Here is a 22,241-nt window from a genome sequence, read left to right as displayed (position 1 = left end):
CCTGTTTTGTAGCCTTGGGGTTATCCCCAATTTTCAGTCGTCAAAAGTGTCCACTGTACTTCCAAAAGCCAAAAGAAGTAGATGAAGAAGAAGAAGTCTTCTGCTGCGTCAACGCCTCCTCCTCTTTGCTCCTTTCTTCTTCTTCGCTGCTCTCCAGGAAGATGATTATAGAGAGGGGGATACTATGCTCCCTCTCGCTCTTCCACACACACACACTCACACGCACTCAAAGTGTAATCCTATTTGCGCCCAAAAAAAAAGAAAGAAACGAAGAAGGAGAAGGAGAGAAAGAAAAATCCAACAAAGAAGCAAAAATCCAAGCTGCGCTGCCTCCGCTCGAAAGCAGCGCAGTCGCCAGCTTTATCTAACACACACACACAGACGAAGGCGCCGAGACGCGCTCTTTCGCTCTCTCGCCGCTGCCCTCTGCAGATAACTGCGTTCGCTCTCGCGGGCAGAGACGCCGGCAGCGCAGCGGCAGCGCGACGTGCGCTTTTATAAATACAACTCGTAGATACATCTACCAGTCGATTTTCATCTGCCGAATCGGTTGCGCTGCGGCTGCGCTCAAAAACAACACAAAACTCGTGCGCGGCGCTTCAAAAAAAAGACAACCAACTAAAAAGCAGACAAATCATATAATTAACTTGCAAAAAAAAAAACACACAAACAGAATTTCTCAATTCTAATCCTACTAAAAAAAAACAACATTTTTTTTAAGTTTTCAAACCACAAACCATTGGGAATTTTTTGGAATACCTAAGCTTAAAAGCCAAAGAAGTGTGAAAAATAAAGTGAACCCAAAACACAAAAAAAAAAGTGCTATCAGAATTCAGTTATCTGACAAAAATTAAAAACATATTTATTAAAAAAAACCCACACAACACCAAAAAGATACCAAAAATTGTCATTAAAAAGGAAACAAATCCCAAAACAGTGCGAAATCCGGAGTTGGAATGCCGTCGCAACTGTTGAACAAAATTTCACAACTAAATAACCACTAAGGTAATTTTTTTAATGTGTTTATTTTGGATGGAAACATTTCACTCGACATTTTTTGTTTTTGTGCTACATGTGTGTGTTTTGTTGTTGTTGCCTTGGATGTCCCAGTCAATCGAAACAAACATGGATTATAAAAAGGATACATTTGGAATAGATCTTGGGGACAACTTTGAAATAAATCTTTTCGAGATATCCAAAAACAGAACAAATAAACTATTATATTTTCATGGAATATTTATCAAAATAAATCACTGGGATAAAATGTTAAAAAAATATAATGTAGTAGAAACAGTTAGTTATAAAAGTTACTTGAAAGCATCCTAGTTTTTTAAAGATTTCTTAGGTAAATCAATTGAAGGAAGTTTTTTTTTGGAAGATCAAATATGACTGTCAGTAAAAACATAGAAATAAAAGAAAGAAAACATCTTTACAAATGATTAAATATTAAAGATATATGTAGTACTTACAGAATACTTCTTTATATCTTTCATAAAAAATAACCATATTTGTTATAAAAAAAAATACAAATTCTAAACTTATTCATATTTTTTTATATTATTATATGCAAACATTTCAATTCCAAGTTTTTCCCCTTTGCCAAACCCCTACCATTTATTTGGGTCAAGTTCTGCCTGCAATTAGCTGGGTCAAAAAATTACCCATGACCAATGCTAAAACCCTTGAACTTTGACACGCAGTCCGAGAGGGCGAAGAACCAGAATGTTCGGGCAATAGGGATGATGAGACCCCGTTTATAGGGCTTAATGCAGATTGATGATCTGTTTAATATCACCGGGACGGGACCAACATGTCAATCCGTTCACTTCACTTGGCTTGATTTCGTTAGATGGCGATTAGAAATTTGTTTTTCGCTGGCCAGCTCGTGTTCATTGATAATTCCCAGGGTCATAAAGGTGTGAATTCTGTTAAAAAAAATCGCCTTACGATTCCCCGCCCCAAAAAAATATATGTTATTGGGAGGGAGTCTTTATCTCAATGGCTTTCCATGACTCACGACGACGAAATTGAAATCAGCCAACCAAAATGAAAGGCCAAACCGAAAGCCAATGGACAACAAACAACTAACACACATCCGAAAAAAATGTATATATATATATATATATATGTATATATAGCGAACAGTGGGCTCGTTATCGGTAGAAATTTTTGATCAGCCTCTGAGGTTTTTTTTTTATTTTGGTGGGAAGTTAGGATTTCCAAATAAATCCACCATCGACCCCCCAAAAACAACAACAACAATTGGAACACTGCTAATAGTCATAGCCTTGATAACAGTAAATGTTAATGAGCGTGCCCACATTTTTCACTCACATATGTGTGCACACACTGGAAATTTGATAAGCGAACGGCATTGCCAGATGCGTATTGAATTCAATTCCTTGCGCCTTTTCTGCGGATGCACTTGCAACAGTCGCGAATTCTTCTTATTGGCTTTTCTCACGAACACGATTTCAAAGTGCCTTCCCGTTTCTGTTTCTAGTTTAGATTTGTTTATTTTCCTGGGTGTCGTTCAATCCACGCAGTTCGATCAGCTGTTTATGGTACTGAAGATTTAGTGTAGAATTACCCGGCAATCGGAGACTGGGGGAATGCAGGCGCCTGTTATGATTTGAACTCTATATTTAGATATTTGGATACAAGTAGCTCTTGTGACAGTAAACTATAAGATTTGTTTACGGCTGAAATCTTCAGCTTTCTACAAAAACCTTAGCTTTTGCTTGCAAGTTGCCTGGATAGGTATACACTGGCTGGGGATTTTGATTAAAGATATGAAATTTATACATATTTATTATACAGATTAAGTTAAGTCTTACCTTTATTAAGATGTGTATTTACAAACACTAGTTAAAGTGTTTCTGAATGCATTTTCTGACAACCCATTGACAGACTGAGAAAGCAGCGATAGGTCTTTGATGTACCATCACTAAAAGTCCTTTCTTCTTTCTTCTTGCGAATTCTTTTCAACAGCTTTTTCATCGAACTTTGGAAAAATGCTCGCCGCACAGCAACAGCAGCAGCAGCAGCACAACAGCACAGGTGAGGCGGAAATGGAGCGCCAGCGACGGGACTCCACCACCTCGGAATCCTCCCTGGAGCACCTGGACTTGGGTCGCACGCCCAAGAAGCTGGCCGGAAATGGTGGCTCCGCGCAGACCACATCCACGCCCCACGAACTCACGACTGTCACATCGCGCAAGCGCAAACTTCGCCAACTGCAACAGCAGATGAATCATCTCCATCAGCAGGAGGTGTTGAGCGACGAGGACGAGGAGGAGGAGGATGAGCACGAGGATGGGGAGCACCCGGCCACGGCAGCCCGGAATCTAGGGCGGCACAAGCAACGGCGCAGCACCCAGGCCTCCATTGTGGTGGACTACAGCAGTGGCGATGCCAGCTCCCTGCGCAAAAAGTTCCGGCTCAATCGCTCGACGGCCAGTCTCTCGGAATCGGGATTCGTGGATGCCAGCAGCACGGTCCACAGTGGCTATCTGGGCAATAGCAGTGGCAGTGCCACCAATACCACAACCACCACCACCAGCGGTGGTGCAGTGGCTCCAGCCTCGGTGGCCGGTGGTGGAGTGGCCGGAGCAACTGCCTCCAGCAGCAGCAGTAGCAGCAGCAGCGGCGGATCCGGCGGCTCCTCGCCCCAAGGCCCCAGCCTCTCCAGCGGCGAGTCGGGCATCGGAGCCGGGGACGAGCACATGAAGTACCTGTGCCCCATCTGCGAGGTGGTCTCGGCCACGCCGCACGAGTTCACCAACCACATCCGGTGCCACAACTACGCCAACGGCGACACGGAGAACTTCACCTGCCGCATTTGCTCCAAGGTGAGTCATTGTGATCAGTCAGCTTGCTGGATGATGGATTAGGGTTGGTTATTGACATATGCCAGAAATCAAAACGTGGAATTTTACGAAAGCATTTCAATTAATATTTCAAAAGGGATAGTCAAAATAGGGTATTAAAATATGTGTTACAGAGTATTAACATAAATTTAATTAGGAGTTTGTTTAAAAAAGAAATGCCATACCATATTAAGATGCCACTTAAACTTCAATTATTTTCACTGTTACTAAGTAAAATTAGTTTAATTGATAATACAAGACACATATTAATATTATAGACACATATATCCAAGGAGTTTTTTGGCCTTTACTTAAAAAAAATTGGGGTCCTTCATTTTTCTTTTAATAGTATATTTACACGTACGAAATATATTCTTATAAATTTAACTACGATTTTTTTTCTAAATAAATACAATACATTTATTTATTATGATATTGATAATGACTATTTAATTATTATCATGATTATTAAGCTAAATAAATTAAACTAATCATAAAAGACACATTTAAATACACATATATATTTTTATATAACCATTTAAATAAATATTTGAAAAGGGATTGACGTATTTAAATCCAAAACAAATAAACAAGTTAATATTTTATATATGATAGGGTATTTGTATTTGTGATAATATTATTATAAGCTTTATAAAGAGGTTTACCCAACTAAATAAACCAAAGTTGAACAGTTTATCATACAAGACAAGAATTGGTTCTATAAATCAAGATGTTGTTTTTTAAGCATTTATATTCTGTTTATTTAATGATATGGGTAATTGTTTTTTTTATATTCATTGAGGTTTCTGTTTAGGTAATATATTATACATTTCCCCACTTCAGTGGATGAATAGACAGCTGCGCTAGGGTTTTTAATAGCTAGGCCATTAACCCCCGATCGCCTGATTGCTCACTCACCTGTTCTCTTTTCTTCCCCTGCCCCTTCTATGAAATACAAAAAACAGGTGCTATCCTCGGCCTCATCCCTGGACAGACACGTGCTGGTTCACACGGGCGAGCGGCCCTTCAACTGCCGCTACTGCCACCTGACCTTCACCACCAACGGCAACATGCACCGCCACATGCGCACCCACAAGCAGCACCAAGTTGCGCAGTCGCAGTCGCAACAGCAGCAGTCGCAGCAGCAACAGTCGCAGCAGCAGCAGCAGCAGCAGCAACACCAGCGACGACAGCAGCAACACCAGCCGGCGCAGCAGCAGCAGCAGAATCCCGCCCAGCAACTGGTGGCCACCGCCTTGTCCGCTGGACGTGCCGAGAGCTACGAGAGCGATGCCAGCTGCTCCACAGATGTGTCCAGTGGTCATAGTCACTCGCACAGCCGCAGCAGCAGCTCCCTCAACAACAACAACAACTCGCACAAGGCTAACAACAACCTGAGGGAACTGGATGTGGATCAGGCGGAGGATCAGGATCAGTTGGAGGGCAAGCAGCGCCGCCTGAAGACGACCATCAACAACAACAACATCATAGACAGTGGCCACCAGGAGGAGATCGAGGAGGATGAGGAGGAGGCCGATGATGCGGATGTGGCCATGCTGACCAGCACGCCCGATGTGGCCACCCTTCTGGCCGGAGCCAGTGCCTCCGGAGCGGCCTCGCGCTCACCGTCGCCCTCCCCCTCGCCATCCGCCTCGCCGTCGCTGCTCCTGAGCTGTCCCGCCTGCGGAGCCTCCGACTTCGAGACCCTGCCCGCCCTGTGTGCCCACCTGGATGCGAGGCACTCGGACATACCGGCCAAGTGTCGCGATTGCGAGGTGATCTTCGCCAGCCATCGCCAGCTGCAGGCCCACTGCTGTCGGGGATCCACGGGACTGCCGCCGCTCCTCGGAGCCAGCAGTTCACCCTTGCACCAGGAGGAGGATCAGGAGAACGAGGAGGATGAGGAGCTGGAGCGGAAGATGGGTGTGCCCAGCCAGAGCGAGGACTTTTTCCACCAGCTGTATCTGAAGCAGAAGACAGCCGGAGCTGGTGGTGCCATCTCCCATCCCCCGTCGCCCATTAAACACGAGCCGGCGGACAGCAAGGATCTGGCGGATATACAAAGCATCCTGAACATGACCAGCTCTAGTTCCAGTTTTCTGCGCAACTTCGAGCAGTCGGTGAACACGCCCAGCTCCAGTCAGTACAGTTTGGATGGCAGGGATCAGGAGGAGGAGGCCCAGGATGCCTTCACTTCGGAGTTCCGGCGGATGAAGTTGCGCGGTGAGTTCCCCTGCAAGCTCTGCAGCGCCGTCTTTCCCAATCTGCGCGCCCTCAAGGGTCACAACCGGGTGCATCTGGGTGCAGTGGGCCCAGCCGGACCCTTCCGCTGCAACATGTGTCCCTATGCCGTCTGCGACAAGGCCGCCCTGGTGCGCCACATGCGCACCCACAACGGCGATCGTCCCTACGAATGCGCCGTCTGCAACTATGCCTTCACCACCAAGGCCAACTGCGAGCGCCACCTGAGGAACCGGCACGGCAAGACCAGTCGGGACGAGGTGAAGCGGGCCATTGTCTACCATCCGGCGGAGGATGCCGGCTGCGAGGACAGCAAGTCCCGCCTGGGCGAGGATCTGGCCGATCTCAGTTTCCGTTCCATCAGTCCCACGCCACCGCCGCCGCCTGTTATCATCAGTGGCGAGAGCAGCAGTTCCCAGCTGAAGCACATGCTCCTGGGCGAGAGTCATCTGGCACCGGTGGTCCAACCGCCGCTCAAGATCCAGGTGAAGAGTCTCGACCAGCTGGTGGACAAGAAGCCAGCCAAGCCAGCTGCCCCGGCTCCACAGCAGCAGCAGCAGCAGCTCCAGGAGAAGATCGGAGCTGCCCTGGACTTTAGCATGGATGTGTTGGATCTCAGCAAGAAGCCAACTGGTGGAGCAGCAGCCCTCACACCCTCGGTCACACCCACTCCGCCCACGCCGGCACCTGGAGTTGTGGCACCGGGAGTGGGAGCCCCTGCCGACCTGGCCGCCGCCCTGGAGCAGCAGCAACTGCTCCTTGCGCAGCAGCAGCTCTTCGGCGCTGGCGGAGATGCCGCCTCCCAGTACATGCAGCAGCTGTTCCGCATGTTCCAGTTCCAGTCCCAGACGCCTGGATTCCCCTTCTTTCCCTTCATGGCACCACCACCGCCGCAGGCCAATCCAGAGAAGCCACCGCTGGTGAGTCCACCCAATCGCATGAATCCCCTGCCCGTGGGTGTGGGCGTGGGCGTTCCAGTGCCACCTGGTGGCCCCGTCAAGATGGTCATCAAGAATGGCGTCCTGATGCCCAAGCAGAAGCAGCGTCGCTATCGCACCGAGCGTCCCTTTGCCTGCGAGCACTGCTCGGCGAGATTCACCCTGCGCTCGAACATGGAGCGCCATGTGAAGCAACAGCATCCGCAGTTCTATGCCCAGCGCCAGAGGAGCGGTCACCATGTGATGAGGGGCAGGGGAGCCTCCAGTGCCGCAGCCGCTGCTGCCGCCGCCGCCGCCGCTGCAGCTGCCATGGGTCCAGGATCTGCCTCCTCCGTCGGCAGCAATCACCATCATGGCCATGGCCATGGCTCCCACGGACATGCCCCCATCTCGGAGCAGGTCAAGTACGCCATTCTCGCCCAGCAACTGAAGGCCCACAAGAACACCGATCTGCTGCAGCAGGCCTTGGCCCACGGTTCCAGCAGTGTGGCCGGCAATCCCCTCCTGCACTTCGGCTACCCACTGGCCACGCCCAGTCCCCTGCACAATGGCTCCGGCCAGGGCAATGGCCAGGCCATCACCATGGACGACGATGAGCCCAAGCTGATCATCGATGAGGATGACAACGAGCATGATGAGGTGGAACCGGAGGAGGTGGATGACTTCGAGGAGGATGAGGACGATGAGGAGATGGATGAGCCGGAGGAGGAGCCCGAGCTGATCCCGGATGAGCAGCCAGCCGAGGAGGAGGAGGAGGAGGAGCAAGAGGAGCCGGAGCTGCCCAAGCCGCTGGAGCAGCTGTCCCTGGTGGCGCCCACCAATGAGGCGGCCCAGAAGATGGCCGAGACCATCCTGGAGCAGGCCATCAAGGCGGGCAAGCCAACCAGTCCGCCGCCCCAGGAGAATGCCCTGCCAGTTGACCCCAAAGTGGTGACCACCATGCAGGAACCAGCCGCCACCAGCAATCCCAGCAGCCTGAAGACCATGATTGCCCAGGCCGAATCCGTGGGCAAGTCCCTGAAAGAGGTGGCCAGTTCGCCGTTCAAGGACGAGTCGCAGGATCTGGTGCCGGTGGCCAAGTTGGTGGACAATGCCACCAGCCAGAACATGAGCTTCAACAGCTATTTCCGGCCCAGCGATGTGGCCAATCACATGGAGCAGAGCGACGAGGAGGGCCTGGTGGCCTCCGGCAGTGCCAGCGAGAGCAACAACAGCGGCACCGAGGATGTGACCAGCAGCAGCTCCGGCAGCGAGCCCAAGAAGAAGTCCGCCTACAGCTTGGCGCCCAATCGCGTCTCCTGCCCCTACTGCCAGCGGATGTTCCCGTGGAGCAGCTCGCTGCGCAGGCACATCCTCACCCACACCGGCCAGAAGCCCTTCAAGTGCTCCCACTGCCCCCTGTTGTTCACCACCAAGAGCAACTGCGACCGCCATCTGCTGCGCAAGCACGGCAACGTGGAGTCGGCCATGTCGGTGTATGTGCCCACCGAGGATGTGAGCGAGCCGATCCCGGTGCCCAAGTCCGTGGAGGAGATCGAGCTGGAGGAGCAGCGCCGGCGGCAGGAGGCGGAGCGCGAGAAGGAGCGTGAGCTGAAGCGGGAGCGGGAGTTGGAGCGTGAGCGCGAGCTGGAGCGGGAGAAGGAGCGGGAGCAGGAGAAGGAACGGGAGCGCCAACAGCTCATCCAAAAGCTGGCTGCCCAAATGAATGCCGCTGCCAATGCCGCTGCCGCCGCCGCCGCTGCAGCAGCTGCATCTTCGGTGGGCAATGGCAATGGTGGAGCACCGAATGGCCCACTGGGAGATGGCCTCGCTGGCGGAGATCTGCCCTACAAGTGCCACCTGTGCGAGGGCTCCTTTGGCGAGCGTCTGCAGTGCCTGGAGCATATCAAGCAGGCCCATGCCCATGAGTTTGCCCTGCTGCTGGCCAAGGGTGCCATCGAGAATGAGTCCCTGGAGGGGCCCAATCCCCACCAGCAGATGTCCCAGCAGTCGGCCGTGCATTCGGACGATGAGGCCGCCAATGGCGGGGGTCGTGGCAAGTATCCGGACTACAGCAACCGCAAGGTGATCTGTGCCTTCTGCGTGCGCCGCTTCTGGTCCACCGAGGATCTGCGTCGCCACATGCGCACCCATTCGGGCGAGAGGCCCTTCCAGTGCGACATCTGCCTGAGGAAGTTCACCCTGAAGCACAGCATGCTGCGGCACATGAAGAAACACAGTGGTCGGGCCCACAATGGGGACACACCGGGTTCCGATTGCTCCGATGATGAGCAGGTGGCCAGTCCGCCCAGCACACCGGCTCCGCTGCCCCTGCCTCTGCCCAATCCCGGCCAGCCCACCAGCGCCAACAACAACAACAGCTGCCACAACAACAACAACAACAACAACAACTTTGGTAGCTCCAAGCTGGGCCTGAAGCTGCCCAAGCTGCACGAGCTGCTGGACAAGGCGAGCGAGTGGCGGGCCAGTCGGCTGGGCGAGCACAAGGAGAACATGGGCGAGGCCACGCCCTCGGCGGCAGCCGTCGCCGGATCGGATCTGATTGGCAACCTGCTGGGGATCAGCGACCAGGGCATCCTCAACAAGCTGCTCTCCTCCGCCGACGAGGCGGCCAAGCTCCTGGGCGTGGACAACAAGTAATCCGGAAGGGAGGAGGTAGCAACTGGGATCGAACCCACAGCCATAAATTCTGATTCTGGAGTAGCAGCAGTTTTACACCGCCTTACGTATACCAAAGCTTAAATAGTTTTCATTAATGGTAGTCTATAAAAACTTTTTAGAACCGAAGTCTATAAGGAAGTAAAAACTTGAAAAGATGAATAGGGAAGTCCGGAACAGCTCTATTATATATTTTTTGACACAAAAGAGCCACAGGCTCGAGGAAAATATAAGGAGTCTTAGCTGAAGAACCCTGTTTTATAGACCATTTAAACCAATATCTTTTTTTTTTGGAGACCTCTTTTTTTTGCCAACCCCTATGTTAAGCGGTCCAACCAACCAAACACAAGCTAATCAAAATCTTTGGAGACAAACACTATTTTTTTTAACAATTTTTTTTTCCTAGCTTTATAATTAATTCTACATATTTTACAATTACCTTTAAGTAGCTGCAATGACAAAAAAAAAAAAGAAACAAAAAAACCGAAAAACAACGAACATTTAGCATGACAAAAAAAGACTTGACACAAAAGACAAAAATACACACCTAAAGTAATATAATATTATGTAATGTACATTGAAAGAGGCCTTGAGAACCGCAGCGTGGCTTAAACCTAGTTATATAAGGACGAACGCAGACGAAATTGTGCTGCTTGCAACTAAGTATAGTCAGGTACTCGTAAGACTAGGCTTAGATACATTTTTTTTAGGATCCTACTTACGAAACTCATTCATTGCTGTAGCCTATAAAACAAACAAACAAACACACACACACATACATTTATGAAATACATTATATAATATAGCTATTTAAATATACGAAAAGCATGATTCTTATATAATTAAATTAGTGGACTTCTTACAGCAATAACCAAAGCATTTCGCGTTTGTAGCGTTGTTTAAGCTAAACGAAAATAAACGAAATTAAATTTACCCAATGCATGCCTATATATATACAGTGGTCGGCATAAGTATTTTGACAAAATAAAAGTTAAGTATACTCATAACTTGAATTTACTTCTTGTAAACTATAGGCATCAATGGAAAGGTAATTTCAATGCCGTTTGAATGATACAATACATTTCTTTACCCATTCAGTACTTATTGAAAAGGACGAATTTGTGTAAATCAACTTTGAAATTTAAAAAAAAAACTTTTTTCCTCGTCTTGAAAACTTAAATTTTTTGATGCAAAAAGTTTCTTCAAACAAAAATAATAGTAACTGCAAAAAGAATTTTTCAAATATCATTTTGCTTATATTTTTTATGATTTTTTGAAGGTGACAATGTCGGAAAAAATTTGTATGAAAAAGACAAAAATATGGCTCAAATGCCTGTTTTTAAGCATTTTCAAAAAATCATAAAAAATATAAGCAAAATGATATTTGAAAAATTCTTTTTGCAGTTACTATTATTTTTGTTTGAAGAAACTTTTTGCATCAAAAAATTTAAGTTTTCAAGACGAGGAAAAAAGTTTTTTTTTTAAATTTCAAAGTTGATTTACACAAATTCGTCCTTTTCAATAAGTACTGAATGGGTAAAGAAATGTATTGTATCATTCAAACGGCATTGAAATTACCTTTCCATTGATGCCTATAGTTTACAAGAAGTAAATTCAAGTTATGAGTATACTTAACTTTTATTTTGTCAAAATACTTATGCCGACCACTGTATATAGATATTTATAAAAAGCACACCCCACTATATTATATAATATGTATCGGTTATATTCAATGTGGATGCAGCAGCAACAAACTACTGAACAAATTAAACTATGTACTTAGCGATTATAAATGTACTTAAAACTGTAAAAGTGTACTTAATTGTAAACTCAGAAAGACACACGCAACGAGAATGGATTACAAATTGAATTCAAATAAAATAACGATGAAAGAACAAACAATCAAAGATGGTTTTCCTTTTTGGGGAAAGGTAAGGGCTTTAAAAAAGGATTAAAAATAGGATATAGTATTTGAGCAGGAGGAAAAAGGTATTTTTTTATTCTCATCTCATGAAAATCCTTAAGTATCCTAAGTCTAAGAATTCTGGATCCTTGCATATAGTGTATCCAAACAATATTATCTTTAAAAACAACGAATTACTTTAAATTTGGCGGCAAACAGTGTTACCATTTATTAAAAAAGCTCAATTTCATAATATAAAATATATGCTTATGGCAACACTGCAACATCAATTTAAATTGTACACCTTAAAAACACAAAAACCCTGTTATTAAATTTATTTAATTTAAAAACATTATAAATTTAGATAAATGCTGATTTTACATTAAAAACATATAAGTTTATGTTTGTATGTGGTTAACTATCCTATACTAATTTTTAACATTTCCTATAAACCTACCCAAACCTCATTTCGCGGTTTAACAATAAGTTTAAGAGTTAAACAAATAAAAAGCCTGGCAATGGCAAAATAAAAATTAAACTGGTGGTCTGTGTACTGGGGTGTCATTTCTCTTGGTCCAAGGCATTCATAATTCGATCTTCGCTAGATGATTGTCCTGCTGTGATTTAGCGAGAGCTGTCCGTTGGCCACGCGATTTTGAAGGCGCTAAGGGGATTTCGGATTATTGTTATTTATAAGATGTCATATTGATATAAAGTAAGGGGAGTGCCTCACCTTATTGAAGACATCCCGCATCAGACGATTGCAGCGACGCCTTCGTTCTTCCAGTTGGCGATTTTGGGCGGCCAGCACTTCCGGCAAACTTTTACAACGCTTGGTGGTCATGGCCTTCATTTCCCTGGTGGTAAAAATCCTCAAACGAGCTGTGGAAGAGATGATTTGTTTAATTTTCTCATGAGAGATTTCCTTCTCATCACAACATACAAGTGGCCGGTGGTGGCAGCTGAAGCAGTCGCCTGTCCAGCGTCTCCAAGCTGGTATTCTCGCCCAGCAGATCGTCCATCTCCCGTCGTCTAACGTTCCGAATCATCTGCATTTGATTGAGTATGGCCTTGCGTTGCTTGGACTTGGCACAGAATTCGGGACGGGCCAGCTGCAGTTGATCCTGCAAGGATCGCGTCTCGGGCAGCACCTCACTGTCCCCCGACGAGGTGAACTGGATGACATAGGCAATGGCACTGGGGCGAACTTGCAGCGTCTGTCGCTGCATACTCTCTGGATTTCGCCTTGCCTCCTTGGCCATTCTTCTGACCCGCTGGCAGGCCACATCATCATACTGATGGGTGGTGGTCGTTGTGGTGGTCTCACAGGTATTGACCATGCCCATGGGTATGGACATATCCGAACTGATGCACATCATCGAGGCCGACGAACTGGTAGTGGTTGTGGTCGATCTGCCAACTCCCGATCCTGCTGCTGCTCCTGCTCCTCTGGCTGCTGCTCCCTCGTTTGGTGTCGTTCTTGTGACCACCATGGCTGCTTGCACATAGCTGGATGCTGCCTGAGAGTTCACAACCTGATAGTAGATGGCTCCCTCGTTATCCGCACAGCTATAGCCAGCGCTACCACTCAAATGTGGCGAGGCATAGGTACTGCCCGCCGCCTGGGCGTATTGCATCTGCAGGTATTGCTCTTGCTCCTCGTGTTGCTGATGTGTTCCCTGCTCAGGCCTCTGGTATTGCTGCGAAAAAGAAAGAGATGGCATGAGCAAGTGGAAAAAGGATATAGTCCTGTGATTTCCTTACCGGACAGTGCTGCTGATGAGCATATGTTTCCTGGTGACCATGATGTGGCTGCTTCTGTTTGAAGAGTTGTTGCTGCTGTTGCTGCTGCCGCTGGTAGAGTTGCTTCTGCTGCTGGTAAAGTTGCTGTTGCTGCAGCAAAAGCAATTGCTGCTGCTGGTTCTGATAGTGCTCGCGGAACTGTCGCTGCCTTTGCTGGACAAAGGAGCAAACGCTTTCGCTGCGGCCACCGCCGCTAGTGGAGCTATTCGACTGGAGGACAGGTGTGGCCATCTTCTTGCGATGTTGTGGCTTTAGCTGGTTAAGATGAGGCGGTGGTGGTGGCGGCGGCGGTGTGGCTATGGACGTAGGAGTCGAAGGCAGCTCCTTGGGTGCCACACCCACCGATTCCATTCTTACTGGAGGCTGGGGAGTGATTGGTGTTCCTGGACTTTCCACCTCTACAAATGCTTCAGCTGGCATTCCTTCTGGCAATAACTTTGCCACGATATATGGCTCCTCCTGGCCACTGCTGCATCTCTCTAAGCCTGGCATTTGCACCGAAGGCACAGCTAATTTTCCATTGGAACAATCGGATCCCTTGCCCGTTTCGATTTGCATAGAACTGCTTGGCAAAATGGTTTTGGTATCGCCCAAAAGTTTCTGCAACGCCTGCAGGCGTCGAATCTCCGTGTGAATCCAGTTAAGCTGGTTCCTCCGCTCCGAATCTCCGCCTCCCTTTAAACGCTGCTCATACTCTATTTCGCTTTGGGTCATGGGATTCAGCCACTCCTGCAAATCCGAGGGCTCGGCCTCTGCATCTGCATCCGTGGAGGCTGCATCGCGAGTGGGTACATTGGTCTTTTGGGTGATCACCTCGTGCGAGGCACTGGTTGAGCCACTGTTTGAGAAACTTGTGGGCAGTGGTGAAGGTGTGCCGGCAGTTCCACGCTTTCGAGGAGCGGGAACTGGCAGAGTTGGTGGCTCACCCTTGGAGGAACTCACTGAACCTGCTAGCGACGTATTGGTAGCCATATCATGCCGCTGCAAAGGAGTTGGCTCTGTAAAAGAGTAAAGATTTAGTGGAGAATACAGTTGGTTAAACGATTTACTCACCTTTAAGCTGATCCTTTGTGTTACTGGACTGATTGCTCCTCAGGGATCGTAAACTGCTGCCGGACTCGGCCAAATCCAGGCAGGAAATACGCCTGGCTATATCCCTAACGAGTTTCTTTTTCTGTCCCTGGCTGAGGCTGCGAGTTTTCACCAGCGAGCACAGCAAATCGATTCCCAGATCCAGTTCTCCTCGGTGGCCCGATCCTGATGCAATTCCTATTGAAGAGGAGGATGTGGAGGCGGCTGCGGTGGTGGATAGGTTGGCAGTTGGGGCCTGTGGCTGCTGGTTCTCCTTGTTCTCGTGCCGTCGACTGCCCAAGATCTTCTCAAACTGTGCCGCCGTGTACTGACGCTCCTGTTCGCGCTCCTTTTCCCGCTGTTCAGCTTTCCTTTGCTCTTTGGCGAGATGCTGTACTATCTTTTTCTCCTTCTCGTGATGATGGTTGGTCTGTTGCTCCTTCTTTTTTTGCTCCCGTGGTCGCAGAGACTTTTCAGGCAGCTCCTTCGGTTCATTTTCCTTCTGTTCGGTTTTCTTTTGCTCCTGCTTGGCAATCTCCAGTTCTTGCTCCATGTATATGTGGTAATCGAAGCTACTGGCCGCCGAACTGCCGTATAGCGAGGTGGCCTGAGATTCCCGCCTAGAACTGGAACGCGAATTCAACATTCTTGAGCTAGTTTGCGATCCCATTCTGGAGCTGTTTTGCGAGTTCAGCCGAGATTCGTCCCTTCTGTAACTGCACAGTGACTCTTTTTGCGAGCTACAAAGCGATGCTCGGCGGGAACTGACCTGTGGATCTTGTACTCGTGAGCTGAGCCTTAGTTCCTCTTTTCTGGAGCTGCCGAGGGAGTCTTCCTTTTTGGAGCCACTTTGGGAAGCCTCTCGTTTGGAGCTGTTTTGGGTATCTTCTTTTTGGGATCTGTTTTGGGTTTTTTCCTTCCTAGAACTTTTGTGGGTATCCTCTTTCGTTGAATTGCCTTGAGTAGCTTCTTTTAAGGAACTGCCATGGGTAGACTCCTTCGCTGAACTGCTGTGGGAATCCTTTGGCCGAGAGCTACTGCCAGAATCCTCCTTCCTAGATTTGCTGTGGGAAATCTCCTGGGAATCCTCTTTCCTAGAGCTTATGGAACTGCCCAGAGAACCCAATCTGGAGCTCGAGGGCTTCCCGCGTTCGCTGCGGTTAACGAAAGTACTGGAGGCCAGTGGTGGCGCCGGTTTATCCGGCATGGGCGACGGCTCCTCTGCCTCCCGATGGTGCAACCTATCCAAATCCGTCTCGGATCGCTGCTGTATCGGCTGACGCCAGCCGCACTCCTCCAAAACAGAACGCTCCAGGGTGCTAATGTTGCTGGTGGACACCGCCCTCTTGTAGTAGCCCACATCGGCCGCGGGATCCCATTCCAGGCGCTTGTGTGACTTTAAAGCCGACTCTGGCGTCTGGGTTTTTTTGGTTTGCATCTCCTTGGGCTGCTTGGTGGGTGTCCTTAGATCCTCCACGGATAGGGACATGGTTTGAGTGGCCGCCGCTGGGCGTAAGCTTGGGCTTCTGGACATTACAATGGGTATTATGGTGTACTCATCGGATTTCGCTTGGGTTCCTTGGGTTTTCTGCGGACTCAGCTGGGGGAGACTGGGTTTGCTGGTTGGTGGTGTAGGTGGCAGCTCGAGGAGGTGCTCCTCTGCTTCATCACTGGCCGGTGGACACCCCTTGCTCTTCGTGCGACGCCTGTGACTGGATTGGGGTCGAGACGCATGTTCCCTGGCGCAGCCACTAGCGGTGGAGGGGATTCCTGGCGGCAGGACGATTCCCAGAGCACAACTGTGGGTGCTGCCACTGGCTCCACTGCTCGCCGTCGAGGAGAAGGCCATGAATCGCTCCAATTCCCGATCCTCGGCCAATTCCGTGATGTATTCCCTGGCCTGCGGCGGCACGCGGGAGGATTTCGCCTGCTTGCGATGCCGGGAACTGGACATCTTCTGTAGTCTCTGCTGGAGTAGCCCCACTCTTGGTTCTCAAGGCTTATCCAGTTTATTTGTTTGAGTTTAGTGGCAGTTTTCTACGCAGCAAGCTGCGTTTTGTGTATTGGAATTATTTACTTTTTGAGTGGCAAATTGGCTTGCCCACCAAGAGCTCTGGATCAACTGACTTGCCACTAAATAACCCACATTTCCGCTTTAATTTAAAAGCGGACTGTCCTTTAGAAAGCCTCTTAAACTGAAATGGGATTTTAGTGTCTTGTTTTAAAAATATAATATCGAAAATGATGCCATGAATCGTTATCGACAGATGAAATTTGTGCGAGGCAATCGTTAATCAATATCGGAATGCGATAGTTTGGCGGTTGCATTTTCAACGGTCGAGCAATGGGAAAATATATCTAGATATTTTATTGTATTTAACTTACATAAACAAAAATCAAATGTTTTAAAGTACTTTATGTTTTGGTAATATTTGTAATATCATTTTTGGGAAGTATTATTATTTATATCAATAATATTTGTATCTACAAAAATTACTTTTAAATCACGTCTTATTAATCTTGTAATTAATCTTAAGATAAATAAAGTTAAATAACCAAAACTTATTAAAATTGTTTATTTTTGGAGTTTTCAAATTTAACATAGCTGGTTTTAACATCTGTTCACCCTAGCAGTAACAATCGATAACATGTCGTGGCATTCCTGGCTGAACCGGTTCGCGCCCAGTGTTGGCTAACGACGCAATCGGTTCCAGCTGCCTGAAGGATTTTCAAAATGGCATTTTGTGTCGTATTTGGTTGTTTATAATTGCTGCTCGCTGCCTGCTGAAACGACTTTACTCCAGTTAAAAGTTAATAAAAAGAAACTAATAAGATACAGAGAGTGAGTTGAGAGCATGTTGGAAACGAAGAGCATAGCTGCCTTGGCTTTTACGGAGACGCCGCGCAAGCGCAAAAGGGAGACGCTGAGTGGCAATGCTGCCCCGCCCCCGAATCCACAACAACAACCCCTGGGAAAGGACGCCCAGGTGTCGCACATCCACGCACAGGATGCAGCTGTCGCGTCTGCCACGGAATCCTGCTTCACCAACGCGGCCTTTAGTTCCACTCCGAAGAAACTGATGATTGGACGCCGTCGTTTGGCCAAGGAGAACAGCAATCCCCATCCGAATCCCTTTCCCGGCTTGGAGGTCAAGTCGATAGCCGATCTTGCCCAGAAGCAGCTGCCCACCAATCCGTTCGAGGTCCTGCGTCAGCCGCCCAAGAAGAAGAAGCGCGAGCAACTGGCCTGCTTCGAGAATCCTGGCCTGAATTTGGAACTGCCCGAGAAGCAGTTCAATCCCTATGAGGTGAGTTTCCCCGTTGAGAACTACATACATGGGTGTACTTTTCACCTTGGTTTTGGGTACAGTAAGTACATATCTTATTTGATTTTATATCTATATATACATTCAAACTCAATATATGTAGTCTATGAATTAGTTTTTATCATTTGGGTTTCATTTCCCTTTTAAAACTTTTTGTTTTGCCTACTATATAGTAATATAATTTATAATTTTTTAATTTAATTTGTATAATTATAGTACATATTGTTTAATTTTGTTTATTTTAATGATATAATAAATTTGATATTTATAGCTCTTATAAAATTACTAAGTATAGCTTATTTTGAAGTTTACACTTCTATTCAATATTAAAGTACAATATTAATTAATGATACAGAAATGTATTTAAGAAAGCGGAAACTAATAATAATTAAAATTCTTAAATTTATATCTTACTATAAAATGATAAAATTCTACCTCACTAAATAGAAGAATTTGTTTTTAATTTATAAAATTGTATCTTTAACTTCACTTAGATACATATTATGTAGTATGCAATCCTATCAGCGAAATTAACTAAGCTCCCCTTAATTTTTCCAGGTCGTCCGCTTGGCAGCCACGCCCGCCAAGGGCTTCGTCAATCCTGGCCTGAATTTGCGCGGCAGCGATGCCCCAGCCTCGCTGAATCCCTTCGAGATCCATAGGCCAAGTGAGGCCTCCGAGGCGGCCTGCAACCCCTCGGGTGTGGCGAATCCCGCTCTGGCCGAGAGGGATGCGGAGGAGCCGCTGCCCACCAGCTTGAAGATCGGGCTGCCCTTCACTCCGACCCTGGGCTGTCGCATCGATTTCCATGGCATGTCGCTGGCCCAGCTGACTCCCAGCAAACTGCTGGCCGAGAAGCTAGTGTTCTCGCCAGTACCGGCGCCCAAGAGATCTCTGGGCGCCATCAGCGAGGAATCCTCCATGGATATTGGCAAGGAGCTGGATCGCTATCAACTGGAGCTTGAGAACAGCATCAACGAGGCGAAATTGCGAAAGAATGGTGTCCAGGTGGACAGGGAGGTGCCCAGGAATAGCTTGGAAGTGGAGCTACCCAAGAACACCAAGGTCTCCTTGGTCATGGAGACGGATTCCCAAGAGCTAATGATGCAGGAGGTGGCGCAAGGAGACAGCCAAGTGGAGAGACGTCTGGTTTGCACCCGGAGACGTACTCTCACCGAGATTACTGAGACGCCCGAGGTGGAGGAGGAGAAGAAGGACTTGGAGGCAGAGAAGCTACGCGAGCAGGAGAGGATTCTGGAGCAGGAAATGCAGCTGGAGAAGGAAAGACATTTGGCCAGGGAGAAGCAATTGGAGCAGGAGAAACTCCTGGAGAGGGAGAAGCACTTGGAGCGGGAGAAGCTGCAGGAGAAACTGCACGAACAGCTCAGGGAGAAGCTCCAGGAGAGGGTTAAGCTGCTGGAGAAGGAGAAACTGGAGGAGGAGGAACTGCTGGAGAAGCAGCTGCAAGAGCAAAGGAACCTCGAGGCACAGCAGGAGCCCCCAGCCGAAGATGTGGCCTATGCCTCGGACGAATCCGAGGACGAACCCGATGACCTGGACTTCAAGGCACCCACACGCTTCGTTCGGGCCTACAGACCTGCCGCTCTGCCCACCAAGGCGGCCAGCAAGGAGTCCCTCCACTCCATCGGATCCAGCAAGTCCTCGAAGTCGGCAGAGGTGAAACCCAGTGGCGGCATGAAGGGCATGATACGGAAGTCCATACGCCGACTCATGCATCCCACGCATACGTCTCCCGAGAAAACGGAGGATAAGGATGCAGATGCTCCAGGCCATCATCACAACAACATACTCCATAGCATTCGGCACAGTCTGCGGCGGCGGCCCCAGAAGGCAGCCGAGGTGGACAACCAGATGGAACCTGTGCTCGCCGACATATCCATCATCGACACTAGCGAGCGGACGATGAAGCTGCGCTCGAATGTGGCCCAAACCGAGTACATGACCATCGAGCAGCTGACCAACGAGAAGAAGCACACCCTGAGGAACAGCATCCGTCGGTCCACGCGGGACGTGCTGCGCCATGTGTTCCACAAGAGCCACGATGCCTACGCCACCGCCAAGTGAGGTGGCCGCCAGGATCGGAGTGGGTCGGTTTGGGGGGACTTAAAAACTATCGAGGAATCATTATAGAAATATCTAGAGTTCTTAAATTCTTGTATCATTATACAAAATGTAATTTCCCAAATGTTGTACTTTTCAAGGGATATACGAAATATTTTTTTTAATCTGGGAGACAGGAAAAGTTGTCAATATTTATTTTTCCTTGGTTTCCCATTGTTATAAAGCTCAATTTGGCAATATTGAAAATTCAGTTTGTTAAAAATGGATATTTAGATATCCTTATTTTTCGAACATCTATTTATTTCTTTTCCCATTCAAAATCGACCCACTTCATCAAGGTTTTTACTTCTTTAAAATCGATTTTTCAGCACCTAGTTAAGTTTCTTAAATGCACCCAAAGATTGTCACACAAAACCATCAAACCGAAAGGTTTTCTATTTTCATCTAAAAAAACCAATTCATCTAGAATTTTTTAAAGATGATGAGTTATAAAATAGTTTTAATAAATACTTTTTTTTATATTCAGGGAAACTCCCTTAAAAACTTGCTGCAAATTTATTCACACAATGTTTAGAATTTTAAGTACTTGATGTTTGCACGTTTATTCTTATGTGTATGTTTGTCTACAACTTTTGATATATTACATTTGTTTTTTACATGAACTGGATGTAATCAAAGTGATTTTCTACTTATATGAAGGGAATAATAACATAAAACGGGAAACAAAATAATTTTGGTATACAGAAATTAGGAAAGCTCCTCAGACTTTGGTCAAAAATAATCTTAGCGAATTCAAGGCGTAGAGCTAAAAGACCGACAGTTTTGAACAGCTTGCTAGGCATGCTAATGATCCCAATCATTTTAAGGAAAATTTATTTTTGTACCCATTTTCGCATTTTTTGTAATCATGTTTTTTTGCGAAAAATGTCAAAAATTAAAAATTTTCAGGCTTGAACGCCAATGGATTGCAAATCAACCAACGAGTTCAACGAGGTATGGCATTCTTCGATCTGACAATTACTTTTGGTATAGCAGCAAAAAACGAAATTTTCAGATTCAGATTTTGGTCAAAAATACGAGATTCACATTTTAGTCAAAAATACGATTTTTTCTTTTCAGTTTTTCAATCGTAATTTGACCAAATGAAGGCGTACAGTTAAAAGACCGACTGTTTTGAGCAGCTTGCTACGTATGCTAACGATCCCCATCACATTAAGAAAAATTTAATTTTTGACACATTTTCGCATTTTTTGTAATCATGTTTTTTTGCGAAAAATTTCAAAAATTAAAAGTTTTCAGGTTTGAACGCCAATGGACTGCAAACCAAACAACGAGTTCAACGAGGTATGGCGTTCTTCGATCTGACAATTACTTTTGGTACAGCAGCCAAAAAACTAAACTTTTTGAGCGAAAAAATGGGATTCAGATTTTGGTCAAAAATACGAGATTCACATTTTAGTGAAAAATGCCATTTTTCTATCCCGTTTTTCACTCGTAGTTTTGCCAAATCAAGGCGTACAGCTAAAAGTCCGACTGTTTTGAGCAGCTTGCTAGCCATGCTAACGATCCCAATCATTTTAAGGAAAATTTATTTTTTGACCCGTTTTCGCCTTTTTTGTAAGGGGTTACATCATGTTTTTTTTCGAAAAATGTCAAAAATTAAAAATTTCCAGGTTAGAATGCCAATGGATTGGAAATTAAACAACGAGTTCAACGAGGTATGGCATTCTTCGATATGACAATTACCTTTGTTATAGCAGCCAAAAAACTAAATTTTAAAGGGGAAAAAATGGCGTTCACATTTTGGTCAAAAATACGAATTTTCTATCCAGTTTTTCAATCGTAGTTTAGCCAAATGAAGGCTAACAGCTAAGAGACCGACTGTTTTGAGCAGCTTGCTAGCTATGCTAACGATCCCAATCATTTTAAGGAAAATTTATTTTTTGACCCTTTTTCATTTTCATATATTCAATCGTAGTTTTTTCTAATTTTTGCTTGATGCTTGAACGTTTATTCATATATGTATGTTTTCTACATCTTGTTAAAATATAACATTTGTTTTTTACATGAACTTGTATGCGAAGTGATTTTCTACTTATTTGAAGGGAAAATAACAAAATAAAAGGGGAAATGAGATTAATGTATATCGGTAGACCGAAATCGGGAAAAGCCATGCAATTAAGATTATCTTATGGACAATACCTTAGCCTATTTTTGGACCGATGGTTCTGTGGGTAGTAATACAACTAATTTTTGTGTCGCATCAATTTTCGTCATGTATTTTTCCACAATAATGGAAAATTGTATATTGTGGTATAAGTGAATTTACTCAAGAACTTCTTAATACTAT

At 46.5% G+C, this 22,241-nt stretch overlaps 3 protein-coding genes across 3 annotated transcripts; 2 read left to right on the top strand and 1 right to left on the bottom strand.

The window, feature by feature from the left end:
* The first annotated feature begins 543 nt into the window (after window positions 1-543).
* Window positions 544-10,639, top strand: LOC119556391. Its single transcript, XM_037868566.1, has 3 exons — window positions 544-1,005; window positions 2,992-3,851; window positions 4,835-10,639. The coding sequence occupies exons 2-3, from the start codon at window positions 3,015-3,017 to the stop codon at window positions 9,686-9,688; spliced, it is 5,691 nt and encodes a 1,896-aa protein (XP_037724494.1). The 5' UTR covers window positions 544-1,005; window positions 2,992-3,014; the 3' UTR covers window positions 9,689-10,639.
* A 1,037-nt stretch (window positions 10,640-11,676) lies between these two features.
* On the bottom strand, window positions 11,677-16,703 carry LOC119557654 (AF4/FMR2 family member lilli-like). Its single transcript, XM_037870508.1, has 5 exons — window positions 14,466-16,703; window positions 13,374-14,410; window positions 12,553-13,309; window positions 12,343-12,491; window positions 11,677-12,273 (listed from the first exon to the last, which is right to left on the bottom strand). Exons 1-5 carry the CDS (start codon window positions 16,435-16,437, stop codon window positions 12,211-12,213), a joined length of 3,978 nt encoding a protein of 1,325 aa, XP_037726436.1. The 5' UTR covers window positions 16,438-16,703; the 3' UTR covers window positions 11,677-12,210.
* Window positions 16,704-17,202: 499 nt separating this feature from the next.
* Window positions 17,203-20,327, top strand: LOC119556785 (trichohyalin). Its single transcript, XM_037869218.1, has 2 exons — window positions 17,203-17,791; window positions 18,368-20,327. Exons 1-2 carry the CDS (start codon window positions 17,339-17,341, stop codon window positions 19,892-19,894), a joined length of 1,980 nt encoding a protein of 659 aa, XP_037725146.1. The 5' UTR covers window positions 17,203-17,338; the 3' UTR covers window positions 19,895-20,327.
* The last annotated feature ends 1,914 nt before the right edge of the window (window positions 20,328-22,241 follow it).

This window comes from Drosophila subpulchrella, chromosome X, assembly GCF_014743375.2.
Source record: "Drosophila subpulchrella strain 33 F10 #4 breed RU33 chromosome X, RU_Dsub_v1.1 Primary Assembly, whole genome shotgun sequence".
In the NCBI taxonomy this organism is placed as follows: Eukaryota; Metazoa; Arthropoda; class Insecta; order Diptera; family Drosophilidae; genus Drosophila; species Drosophila subpulchrella.
This window is presented reverse-complemented; position numbering and strand designations above follow the sequence as displayed.